General features: G+C 47.4%; 1 protein-coding gene across 1 annotated transcript; it reads right to left on the bottom strand.

Moving 5' to 3' along the window:
• Positions 1–288: 288 nt before the first annotated feature.
• On the bottom strand, positions 289–11,431 carry LOC144211571 (uncharacterized). Its single transcript, XM_077738922.1, has 51 exons — positions 11,195–11,431; positions 10,017–10,211; positions 9,315–9,334; positions 9,151–9,186; positions 8,722–8,817; positions 8,537–8,608; positions 8,410–8,454; positions 8,270–8,323; positions 8,118–8,171; positions 7,977–8,030; positions 7,852–7,905; positions 7,716–7,769; positions 7,598–7,642; positions 7,460–7,513; positions 7,328–7,372; positions 7,189–7,242; positions 6,853–6,951; positions 6,721–6,765; positions 6,544–6,642; positions 6,413–6,466; positions 6,210–6,317; positions 6,069–6,122; positions 5,885–5,983; positions 5,758–5,811; positions 5,583–5,681; positions 5,443–5,496; positions 5,300–5,353; positions 5,161–5,214; positions 5,016–5,069; positions 4,890–4,934; positions 4,716–4,814; positions 4,472–4,579; positions 4,286–4,393; positions 4,102–4,155; positions 3,965–4,018; positions 3,779–3,886; positions 3,631–3,684; positions 3,500–3,553; positions 3,262–3,423; positions 3,071–3,178; positions 2,878–2,985; positions 2,725–2,778; positions 2,541–2,648; positions 2,406–2,459; positions 2,215–2,322; positions 2,085–2,138; positions 1,885–1,992; positions 1,527–1,809; positions 1,257–1,444; positions 935–1,177; positions 289–836 (listed from the first exon to the last, which is right to left on the bottom strand). The coding sequence occupies exons 1-51, from the start codon at positions 11,274–11,276 to the stop codon at positions 690–692; spliced, it is 4,350 nt and encodes a 1,449-aa protein (XP_077595048.1). The 5' UTR covers positions 11,277–11,431; the 3' UTR covers positions 289–689.
• Between the last annotated feature and the right edge of the window lie 1,712 nt (positions 11,432–13,143).

Raw genomic sequence — 13,143 nt, 5'->3', positions numbered from 1 at the left:
AGTGGCTCTGCTCCCGGGAAAAGTTGATTTTTTTTTCTTTCTTTTTGAGACAACAATAAACAACATAAACAACAGGGCAGGAGATGCGTGCTATTTTTTTTTTTAGTGAAGATGAAACAGAAAAAGAAGATTGCAACAAGACAAACGAGGTCAATTTTGTAGCACCAAAAAGTTGTGTAAAATATGGCCCTTTTTTCTTTGATTAGAAAAACAAAATGGCTTTTTTTTTGGAATGAGGTAGCCATACAAGCAATGAAGGTGACAATTTTACAACAAGGAGACAGGTCGCACTTTTTACAATTTATTTAACACCAGGAAAAAATGGTACATATCATTTGTTGCTTTGTAAAGTCCTTCCGCAGTTGTGGTGGAAAACGGCAAAAGTCACCTGCGTTTCATTGCGTTAATTTGATTTCTTTCTCAAACTCAAAAAGGGGGATATTTTACACAAGCAAATACGTTCTTGTTGCCGTGTGAAACGCATAGATTTGTTCAATTTTTTTCTGTCCTCGTGGATTGGCAGTCCCGAAAACCGGAACAAAACCAAAAACTTTTGTCTTGAGTGGGAGTGGTTTGAGTGCCGAATGACTTTTCAATGCATAAAAAGTAGGATTTTTTTTAGAGATGACTGCTAGAAAAAAAACAACAAGGTCATGTCCATATTTCTTCCTTTTTTTTCCTCTTCTTTTTTACAAGAAGCAAACTGGGCCAACTTCAACGCCGAATTCCTGATCAGGGGCACCAACATCCATAGGAGCAATGTCAATGATTGGCAGGCGGGATGTTTTTGATGTCTTGTAGTCGATAACTGTCTTGCCCCATGAGCCAGTGTGTGACTGTTGGATGGAAACCAGAAAAAGATGCTCAGAAATACGCCAAAAAACCCACAGTTTGCCTTTAAAATCTTGTTCTTTTCATTAAAAAACAGTCTTACCGTGCAGCCGTCCTCGCCGACGCTGTACGTGAAGCGGCTGTTGCCCTCGGCTCTGATCTCCACGTCGTTGGATCCCTGGAGAAGCAGGGCCTTCTTGAGGTTGCCGGTGGTGGAGTCCATGTAGGCGATGCTGTTCTTGCAGTGGTATGTAACGTTCTGGGAAGCCTGGTTGGCCATCAGACGCATGAAGGTCATCTGGATGCTCACATCCTCGGAGTCAGCTCCCTCGACGCCGTATTGGAACTGTGGGGTAGGGGTAAGAAGCATTTGTTTAGCCACTAGCCATCGCTAAACACGTGGTCTGGATTAGAGAGTTTCATACCTGGAATCCACCAGTCATGGACTCGCTGAACCAAACGTGCTTCTTGGTGGGGTTTCTGCTCTGGTACCAGTTCTTCATGGGCACGGTGGACTGGGTGGGGAGGACGCAAGTCTCGCCAGTCTCCATGTTGCAGTGGACCTTGATGGCATCAAGAGTAGAGCCCTGGTTGGGGTCCACCCAGTAGGTGCCTGGAAGAGGAGGAAGGTCATTTCTCAGATCGTTGTGGATACCCAGGGTTCTTTCTCTGTCGAGGTCAAGATGGCTACTCACCGCTCTTGAGCTCGGGGTGGCACATCCTCAGGTCACGGCACATACGGGCCGGGCTCTTCTGGCTACCGTCGGGGCTGGTGAGTCTCTCGATTCTCTTGGTCAGGGACTCCAGAGTGGTGTCAACCTCCATGTCGCGATCGCGGAGAACGCTGGGGTCGTCAGCGCGGTAGTGGCCGGAACGGAAGGGATCGGGGGCCTTCTCCTGAATAGGCTGGCTGATGAAGTCGAATCCACCACCGGGGGCACCGGGGTGTCCGGGAGGTCCGGGAGGTCCGGGAGGACCCTGGATAGCAGAACAGGAGCTCACAAACATGTCCTGCTAAAACTGGAATTTGAAGCCTTTTTTGATCCAACTTACAGCGGGTCCCATCTCGCCATTGCGACCACGGGGTCCGGGAGGTCCCATAGGTCCGGGCATACCGTTCATGCCATCTTTGCCAGGGGAGCCATTAGATCCAGAAGGTCCCTATAAAGCCAAGAAGAAAGAAAATTCCCACACTTGAGATCTCCCCAAAGGCAGAATACGAGACCAGCACACTTTTTAGTACTTGTACTCACTCTTGGTCCAGCGGGTCCAGAGGATCCAGCGGGTCCTCTCTCTCCAGATGCACCCTGAAGTCAGAAAAAGCCACCTTGAGCCAAGACTCATCATGAAGTCCTCCCCAAGTTCAACATGGCCGCTACTCACAGAAGTTCCGGGAAGACCCTGCATGCCAGTGAATCCTCTGTGTCCCTTGTGTCCTCTTTCTCCAGCCTCACCGGCCTCTCCTCTATCTCCCTTAGATCCGGCGGGTCCCTGCATGCCAAAAACAACCGGAATGTTAAGTCAACCTATCATTTTATGTCCAAGCAAACAAGGAAATAGAGTAAGGAACTTACAGCGGGACCACGGGGACCAGCGGGGCCAGAAGCACCAGAGGCACCAGCGGGACCCTAGCGATGACAAAAGGATGTAATTTTTGATCGCTGACAAAATTCAGAGGATGAGGATATTGCAGTGTGAGCAAGACTTACAGGCTCTCCACGCTCGCCAGACTTGCCAGAGGGACCAACATTTCCGGGGGCACCGGGAGCACCAGGAGGTCCTGGGGGTCCGGCAATACCAGACTCGCCACGGTCTCCCTGTGGAGGAAATATTTAGTTGGAGGACTCAGGCACGTTTAAGTCTGTTTAAAGCAATGTCAGTAAATGTCTTTACCTTGGGTCCAGAGACTCCATCACGGCCAGGTGCACCATCATGTCCTTGAGATCCCTGTCCAAACACAGCCATGTTTGATGGTCAAAGTAGGTTCTAAATACCAAATTGATCTCAACTCTAATTAGGAGCAAGCCACCAGCTTTGGGATCTTACCTCACGTCCAGCCTCTCCGGGAGCACCAGCAAGACCAGGAGCTCCAGAAGGTCCAGGGGGTCCACGAGCACCAACAGGTCCACCAGGTCCCTGCTTTCCAGGCTCTCCCTAAATTCCCAAACATTTGTGTACAGTTTAGAAGAGCAGGACGGATTCACAGATCTCCATAGTTCAAATATGTCAAAAAACTTACAGCAGGTCCGGGCAGACCACCAAAACCGCGCTCTCCACGCAGTCCAGGGAGACCTACGATACCACGCTGTCCACCAATACCTTGAGGTCCGGGAATACCAGGAGCACCCTACAAAGGAGGACACGCTTAGGTCACTCAGGCCAACATACAACAGCCAATCATTTTTCAGACAAATAACAGCGTCTACTTACAGCGGCACCATCGGAACCGGGAGATCCTCTCTCGCCAGCAAGTCCAGCAACACCAGCAGCACCAGGCTCGCCAGGGCGACCAGCGGGGCCGGTCTCACCACGGTTTCCTCTTGCGCCATCTTTGCCGACGGGGCCAGCGGGACCTGCAGGTCCAGCGGCTCCCTAAATGCCAAGAAGTCGCATTAGCGTCACTGCTGAGATGACAGTACCCCACAATCGAACCAGAAGAGACACTTACATGGGGACCGGCGGGTCCAACTCTTCCAGCAGGTCCGGGGAAACCAGTGACACCCTGCGCAAAAACACGGTCGTTCAAACATGGAACTTGGATACAACTTTCAAATATACAGAACCTCTGTAGATACTTACAGGAGATCCAGCACCACCACGAGCACCCTTGGCTCCAGGAGGACCAGCAGGTCCCTATGAACATATACGTTTAAGAAAATCAGACTGGAAGAACATTTTAACAACAAAGACCAGAAGTAAAAGTGTTGTGATTGCAAAGAAAGTCCACCTGGGGTCCAGCAGGTCCAACGGGTCCACCGGGGCCAGAGGCACCAGCATCTCCCTTGGGTCCAGTAGCTCCAGTCTCTCCCTTGGCACCAGCTTGACCATCAGCACCCTAAATTTGAAGGACAAGACTTTAGCACAAACTCCTCGTCATGCGTCATGAACAGTATTGACAGAGTCAGCTTCTTACAGGAGGTCCAGCGAATCCAGCAGGTCCAGCAGGGCCGGCCTCTCCACGCTCACCCTTTGGGGATGAAAAGTTACAACTATAAGCCCATAAAACATTAAATATGCATCTTGTTTTCGAAGAAATGAATACAAACTTACAGAAGAACCACGAGGGCCGGTGGCTCCGACACTTCCGACTGGGCCAACCTCACCCTGAAACCACAAGCAACAGAGATGAAATCAGTTCTTGTACTTATCGAGATCTTTTCTGTTTTTGCTTTTGATGACTTTTCAGGATATATTTCAGGTACAGCTCTACTTGTATCCAAGTCAAGTGTCTCACCTTCTCGCCCTGAGGACCGGGAGGTCCAGGGGGTCCGATAGGTCCGGTCATACCGCGAACGCCATCTTTGCCAGGTGCGCCTTCACCTCCCTTGGCACCAGTCTCACCCTATAAGGAGAAAGTTGGATTTGGTCCCGATCTGGCAGCATCACAGGATACCAAAAGGGTTTAAGAAGTGGTTCTCACTCTCTCTCCCTTGACTCCAGGCAGACCAGAAGCTCCACGCTCGCCAGGCATTCCCTGCATACCGGGACTTCCGGCAGCGCCGTTGGCACCGGGGGCACCGGACTCTCCCTGTACCAAGATAAGGGTTGTCATTTTCTTGATCATTCAACAGTAACAGCTTATTGACACATTGCTTCTCTTTTTCTAAGGAAGGTCTTCATCTTCAAAATTCTATTCTTTACGCAGAAGGGTTTCTCCAGCTTACCTTAGCTCCATCGCTACCGGCAGGTCCAGGGGAACCACGAGGTCCAGTAGGACCATTGACACCGGGGGCACCACGCTCACCAGGGAAACCTCTATCGCCCTGAGAGAAGGGAACGATTGGCGATCAGTTAAGGAACCAAGGACATCATATATAGGTGACTTGCTAGATACTCACTCTGGGTCCAGAAGGACCACCGGGTCCGACCTCACCAGCGACACCCTGACCAAAGAAGAATTGGTTAGCAGTCTTCATAATACTGAGCTCTCATGAGGTACCATTCTAATCCCATGTGACTCCCACCTGCTCTCCGGGCTTGCCAGTCTCACCAGTAGCACCTTGGGGTCCGGGAAGACCCTATTTTACAAAAAAGAAACGGAACATTGAGACTCGTCCCAAAACGTATGGACCAAAAATCAAATAGTTCCAGCAAAGTTCTAGTATTCACCTGGAATCCGGATGGTCCAGCAGGACCGCCCTCACCCTTCTCTCCAGCAGGTCCCTAAAGAAGGAATGAATACTTGATAAGAAACCTCTCATTTTTTTTGTCCTCGGTCTTCCACAATAGGACATGGAATTGAACTCACAGCAGGGCCAGCGGGTCCAGGAGCACCAACATCACCATCTTTGCCAGCAGCACCCTGAGGGACACCAAAGAGTCCAACTTAGTTTGTGTAGATGTCCAAGTGGAAAGACTTTGCTACAGTAGAATGAAAGATTTCCAACTTACAACGCTGCCCATGGCACCAGCGGGTCCCTTCTCACCGGGCTTGCCGTTCTCACCCTATTGAAGAAAGCCAAAACATGTCAACATCTGATTGGAGACTAACTTCAATTGCGGGACAAAAATATTCCAAGTGTTACACTTACAGCAACTCCCTTGGGTCCGGGGAATCCCATGACTCCGGGCTGTCCTCTGGCACCAGTGGGGCCAGCAGGTCCAGCACGTCCATCTTGTCCAGAAGGACCCTAAAACAAGATCGGATTCTAGCCTCGAGCGGAACAGTTCTACTGAAAGCATATTGGGAGTGAAATTTGAACTTACAGAGGGTCCAACTTTGCCATCAGCGCCAGTGCTTCCGGGGCTACCAGTCATACCCTGTGGAGAAATTCCACACCGTTACAAAATGTTCAGTAAGTAAAGTAAGTCACTAAAGCGAAGCAGGACTCACCTTGGATCCAGGTGCGCCAGGAGCACCAGGGGCACCGGACTCACCGGTGGCTCCCTGAGGTCCGGAGGGGCCAGTTGAACCACGCTCACCAGGGGCGCCCTATAACACAATGGAGGTTGAAATTCAACTTTTGCTCCGGTAATACAAGAACGGGAACCACGCGGGAAGTTATTCTCGGACTCACCTTGCCGCCGGCAGCTCCATCAGCTCCTGGGAAACCACGAGCACCAGGGGCACCCTGGGTAAAAGAAAATTGACAACATGATTGCATGCTCAGACTTCTGTATAATTTAAAAGCCAAGAAGAAAACGAGTCAGCTACGTACACGCTCTCCAGAGGGTCCACGGCCTCCGGCAACGCCGGCCTCTCCGCGGGGTCCTCTTTTGCCTTCCTCGCCAGATGGGCCAGCAAGTCCCTGAACTCCAACGGGTCCCTAGAAAGAAAGGTAGCAGACAACTTTCATTATCCTGTTACATAATACGTTATTGTTTAAGATCTGGGTTTGCATGTTTCTATTTTGAAACTTACAGTCTCTCCCTTGGCACCAGGCTCTCCCTTGGGACCAGCAATACCGGGGTCTCCCTGATGACGGAAATACAAGCCGTTAAGTATTGGGTTCGATCCCAGACAAAGAATATCGTCGTCCGTAGATTACGTACATTGTTACCCTTGGGGCCGGGAGCACCGACGGCACCTTGACCTCCGGCGGGACCGCGAGCTCCGGGGAAACCGGGAGCACCAGCAATACCGGCGGGACCCTGTCGAGTAGCAAGAAGAAGGGGCCTGATCAAGATCTGGATGGGATCATACCAAGTATTGCCTTATCCTATACTTACAGTTGCACCCTTGGCACCGGGGGCACCATCAGTTCCTGGGGCACCCTAGAAAAGTAGCGCCATTATTACCACCGTATTTAGATTCCTCCTCAAAATGTGGCCTGAGCAACACAATGGAAAAACAAAACTCACAGAAGGTCCAGCGGCTCCAGAAGGTCCTGGGTTACCAGGCTCTCCACGAGCTCCCTGGGGTCCCTCGCTACCACGGGCACCTTGGGGACCAGTCTCTCCCTAGATGTACAAATGTTTTGATTAGATTAGAACTTCTTTCGTGGTTGCAGTAGCAAGAGAGACACAGAAGACATTGTAGACCAAGGTAAAAAAACTGGAACCACACACAAGAATGTTATGTTGTTGTTGTTGTACTAAATAGAAACTGAGGGTGCTGACAATGTCAAGGAACAGCACACCTGGCCCCACGGAACACCTAACAAATTACAGTTAAACCCTCTTTTCAGGGTGACATACCTTCAATCCAGCACCACCGGGGAATCCAGGGGGTCCAGCAGGTCCGGTAGGTCCCTAAAACACAACAAGACATGGGACGTTAACACACAATCCTAAAGAAGCGTACAGCATATCTGCAAATGAGATGACAAGTACTCACAGGGGGTCCACCAGGGCCAGAATTACCATCGTTACCACGAGCACCCTGCAAAGAAGAAGGGATTTTTTTTTAGGTCAAATCAAACAAAGAATACCAATGCTAAAAGCATGCAAGCTAGCTCATGGCTCTTACAGCAGGGCCAGCGGGTCCGGGGCGGCCTCTCTCTCCGGGAACACCACGGGCACCCTAAAAGAATATTTTAGGTTTGGTTTAGTCCAGACTGCCTCCAGGATTTCAATCTCAATGATGGCCTGGAAGACAACAACTCACCATGGCTCCGGGGATACCGTTCTCGCCAGAGGCACCAGATTCTCCCTGTTGACGGACAAGAAGGGGATTTCAGGCACCAAATTTGAAGGGATCTTCCGTGGAATTGTTTAAGTCCTACCTTAGGTCCGGCAGGTCCGGCATCTCCCTTAGCGCCATCCAAACCACTGAATCCCTGTAGGCGTAATCAGAGATGCGACGTTAGCATGAATGAGAGACCGAAGATAGCAAACTTGTGGCGGATTTTGCCGACTCACTCTGTGTCCCTTGATGCCGGGAAGTCCGGGAGTTCCGGGGAATCCACGGGTACCCTGAAGTATGAGGAAAGTGTCAACGTGGACTCTGGTGTCACTTTATAATGGACCCTGTTGGGGTTACCCACCTGCAGGCCGGAGGCTCCACGCTCACCGGGGCGTCCGGCTTTGCCAGCCTCACCCTATCGTCGTTGGACAAGGACAAACAATTAGCTTGTGCGTTGGGGATGCCAAAAGACTTTGAATAATTGTCCAAAAAAACCTCTTACATCATCTCCATTCTTTCCTGGGGGACCAGCTGGTCCACGAGGACCCATGGGGCCCTGAAACCCAAAAAAAGACCATTACATTGTAGTGAACCCGTTAGCATGATGCTAGTTTGCATGGGTTATTGAAGTGAAACAGGGTTGAGGGTACTTACAGAAGCTCCGGGCTCACCAGGCTCACCGGGGGGACCAGTGAAACCCTGAGGACCCTGGTGGAGATAAAAAAATATTGAAGGTCAACCAAACGGCATCCATTTTGAAGACTTGTTTGAAGGCTGTTGAAAAGAATACTTACAGAAGATCCAGGAGGTCCAGCAGGACCACGGGGTCCCATTGGGCCCTGTTGATGAAGAAGGGTGCAAAGTCAACACAGGTTTTAAAGATAAGGGGGGTTCCTGATTTGGAAAAGAAAGCTTTCCTACCATTGGGCCAGGCATCTGGGGGCCGCCACTGGACTTGGAGTGGTCCACATAGCTCATTTGAGGAGAGAAGTTCTGTCAAAAGGGAAATGATTGGATGTTAGGCTTTGGAGAAGGAAGGAACAGGTTAGGAAAATTCAATAATCAGATCAAGTCATTTAGCAGGACTGGGTTTTAAATCAACGTACTCCGCCACCAAGGCCAGGGGGGCCAGGGGGTCCAGGTGGGCCGGGGAATCCAGGCTGTCCGGGGCGTCCATCATTTCCAGGAGGACCCATGGCACCCTGCAAGGACACCCAAAGTTAGGGGTTTTGGTTTCTTACAAAATGTACATGTATTGCTTATTTAAATTGGGTTCAATTGACTAGGCTTTAGCTATAAAACATTGTTTTTATTGACCCAATGAACTTTTGACCCTTGAACCTGAATCTCATTGCCTGCTAGCATATAGCATGTGAGTTTAATGCTCATTTAATGGAGTCAAAATGTTCCTAAAGTGATGTTTTAACATAACCAGACCACTAGTGGCTGCTAATGTGATAGAAGTTGATTTTTGTCCCCAAGATTAAATGTTTATGTGAGATGTTAAAGGTTATGAAGATGAATTGATGACTTACCACGTCTCCCTTGGGACCAACTTCTCCCTTGTTTCCCTATGGGCAAACACAAGAGTGAGATTTTTCGGGTATGTATATAGCATGTAAAAGATAACATGTAAACATATGCGTAAAGGGCTTGTGTGCATTAGTATTTTTTGAAGTGGATTAAAAGTGGGAAATACCTCTTGAGGGCTGTAGGGTCCTAGAAAGGAATTCAAAAAACAAAAGTTAAAACCGGATTTGTTTACATTTAAAAATGGAAAACATCAAGAATTCACCAATGGGGACCTCAATGCTATTTTTTCAATTCCTTTGTCATACTGGTTAAATTATTTGGATAAAGTGGGAAATTTAAAAATGTAATAAATTACTGTTATCTAACAAATGGGGGTTTTAACTTGATTATATCACAGAACTATGGAACTTTAACTAATGTCACTTTTATATTTATCCTGTGTAAAATGTCTTCTTTCTCCATAATTTACAAACTGATGAAAATGTGTTAATCTCCATTTACAATTTTAGTTATTCAATGTATTGTTCTGAACAGTTTGTGTATTTTTACTTGAAAAACCTCTAACAGATCATCACATTTTTACTAATTACTCTTTTCCAAAGTAGTTGTTTACTAAATCTTCATTGCTAACTTCATAAAATCGTCTCTTATTTGATTTATTCGCTAACAAAACATTAACCTTAGCTCCATTGCCTCAACAAAGTAAATAAATAAAGCCATCTTTTCCTTCCTCAGGAGACTAAAGACAAACTAGGAAGGAATCGATCCATAGCACCCCCATGTACACCCACCCGTCCGATCTACGAACTTGGGTAAGTCAACATAAATCCCCCCAAATGTTGTTGAAAATTGGCACGGTAAGTCGTACCGTTTTGGTCGGGGCAGATGGGGCAGCATTCTCCCTCGGGGATGATGGGGTCGGCGCAGTCAGACGTATCCTCGCAGATTACCTCGTCGCACATCACCGTGCCGCTGTCGCAAACACAGATCTGGCACGGCTCGGGTTTCCACACATCTTTGTCGTTGTACAACTGTCCGTCGAGCGTGCAGCTGCCGAATGTGCCTATGGACGACAAATTAACCGTCAGGTTTGACCAAATGTGGCGACTTATGACTGTCAAATAGAGTCAAAAAGTTTTTTTCTTGGGATTTGGAGAACTTGTTATCATTAAAAATGATGCCCATGGTGATAAAAACTATTTTAGTGGAGTTAATATTCCTATTTCTGTGTTTTTTAGTTAATTAAAACAGTTAAATATGCGTGATTTAATGAATAGCAAACCCAACTGGGCCTTTTTTGAAATGACAAATATGTCAGTACCATGAACGTCCGTTAGAGGGCACTGCCGTCGCATAAACGAACCCCCTCCTCCAACTCTGATTAATTGACTCTATCCACGTCACGTCTCAGCAATTTTTCCATTGTCTCCACTCCTTTTTTTTACCAGCTGTCTACAAACTCCGACAGTTTTTCCACATCACATTATTTCTTTTACCGACCAACTTAATCATTCCGATACTTTTACCCGACACCAATTTAAATGCTTTTACTCTAAACCCCCTTTATCCTTTCCACATCAAAAAAATAATGCAGTGAACTTCTCTTAGTGGAATTAATAAGTACCAATAAACAAAATCCCCCTTTTTTACAAAACACCCCCCCTTTAAACTGTCAATCATCCCAAAATTTCCTCCTCCTCCTCCTCCCAAATTGACCAAAATCCACATCCACTCCTTTAAAAGTGCAAACTTTCCTTCTCCTGTTGGCCCCTCTGAACCTAAACATGTGTCAGACGGAGCAGATACAGCTGCACCCCCCCTCTGGAAGGAAGGCACGCCATGAGCGTGTACGTGCACGCCACCAAAATAAAACACGAACCTCCAAAAAACCCCTCTTACCCCCCCAAAAAAACTCAAATACACATCCTCTCTCTTTCCAGCAATCCGTCCAGTCCTGATGGGGCCCCTATGTGTCCCCCCACAGGTCCCGGGACCCCCCAAATCCCCTCACAACCCCAAAACAGCATCATAAAACTTCATACTCACTGTCATCCTCGCCTTGACCTCTCGCCAGAAGCACAGCAGCGCTGAGCAAAAGCGCTAACCGAATATCCACAAAGCTGAACATGTCTAAATATTAGACATGTAGATTCTCTGCGGCACGGGGGGGTCCTTTTTTTTCCGTCTCCTCAAACGCCACTCATACACGGTAGGGTCCGGTCTGTGTGCGTAACTCCAATCCAGACCCCAGCAGAAACTCCCTACTGCTTCAACAAATCACTTAGCGGGGCTTTTATATGGGGCCAAACTTTTTCGGGGAGGGACCCCATCCTTCCAGCGTGGACGCAGGGGGGCGGGGCTAAAGGACCGGGTGGGTGCGCTTTAAACACATCCCAGGCGCGGGGGGAGAAAAAAAAAGTGGATGCCTGACGATGGTGAGGAACGTCGAATGGCTCGATGCTCTTTAAGAGAGGGGTCTTCATTTTGGATGGGATTTTTTTAGAAGAAAACATTTTTGGATGGAGTGTAGATGTCTTCTGGAGAACATTTATGAAATGAGGTTTAGGGTGTATGTTTATACGTAAAAAGTATTGCATAAAATGCACAATGTGATGTGTTAAAAGACACTGGTTTTATTGGGAAGTGCAACTTTGCAGGACTTGATTTAGGAGGGAAGAAAAGAAGCTGGCAGGTTCCACAAAGCCTGCTTGCAGCCTCCTGAAAATGTGGACACGTTGCAGCTTCGACACGTTGGCCCAGTCTGACCTCTCAATCTCCTCCTCCTCCTCCTCTTCCTCCTATCTCCGATGCCTCCTTCTTTAGAGAGAAGAGGAGCAGTCTGGGATCAATAAGAGATGTGAACACATCACATGTTTTAGTCTCCTCGTACACGTAGGATTCGTGGGTTTTACTTTTAGGGCCAGTGATAGGATGTACTTTTGTGGGTGAAGAGGCCAGAAATGGTTGTAGAGAGTGCTATTAATAGTTCTTGTGGTCAGATTAATAATATAAACGAAATTAAGAGTCATTACAATATTGGTAGTTGTAGTGGTGGCATTTATTTTATTGTATTTTTTTACAGATGGTAATTGGAGGTGAACTTGCTACTTAGTAGAAGTAAATAAACAGAATCAATGGTGGGATTTTTATTTATTTTTGTGGTATTAGTCGAGTAATTTTACTGAGGGTGGTAATAATGTTAGTTACAGTGGTAGTGGTAGATTAGAAGTAGGAATATTTTTTGTTGAAGTAGTCATATTTTTAATAGTGGTATTCATAATAGCTGTCCATAAGGCCTGTTTATTGTTTTAACATAAGTAGTAGTTCATTTTTTTGTTCACAGTTTTGAACGCAGGTAGGGGATTCATAGAAGTAGTTGTAGTAGTAGTGGTAGTAGTGGTAATAGTGGTAGTAGTGGTGGTAGTGTTAGTAGTAGTTGTAGTAGTAGTGGTGGTGGTAGTAGTAGTGGTACTATTAATAATAAGTGGAGTGGTAGTAGTTTGAATTGTTGTGGTAGTGGTAGTAGTGGTAGCAGTGGTAGTGGTACTATTAGTAAGAAGGAGAGTGGTAGTATTTTGGATTGTTGTAGTTGCAGGAGTTGTGAATGTAATCCTGGTTTTAGTAGTGGAGTGGTTGTAGTAGTCTTAATGGTACTTGTTGCCATCAGTACTAGTTGCTAAAGATCCATTTTGGGTTGGTGGAGTGGTAGGAGTTTTAACTTTAGTAGTACTAGTCGCTGTGGTCTTTGTCAAAGATGGGCGGAGTCAGACATGTGACCTTGCAGTGTTGGTACAAAAGAAGAAAAGTTCCACTAGTCAACCAAAGCTCTGCAACTTGTAATTTTCTGCTCTGTGCCTCAGGATGGAGTCTCGCTGCCTCGCGCTAACCCATAGTTTTGTGGCCTTTCTTCTTTTTTTCTCCCTGCCTTCTTCTTTTAGGCGGAAGCTCTCAAGATCGTTCACAAGGAGAGAATACTTTAACAGATCTCTGGTCAC

This window comes from Stigmatopora nigra, chromosome 18, assembly GCF_051989575.1.
Source record: "Stigmatopora nigra isolate UIUO_SnigA chromosome 18, RoL_Snig_1.1, whole genome shotgun sequence".
NCBI lineage: Eukaryota > Metazoa > Chordata > Actinopteri > Syngnathiformes > Syngnathidae > Stigmatopora > Stigmatopora nigra.
Note: the sequence above shows the minus strand (reverse complement) of the source record. Positions and strands in the feature narration are given on the sequence as shown.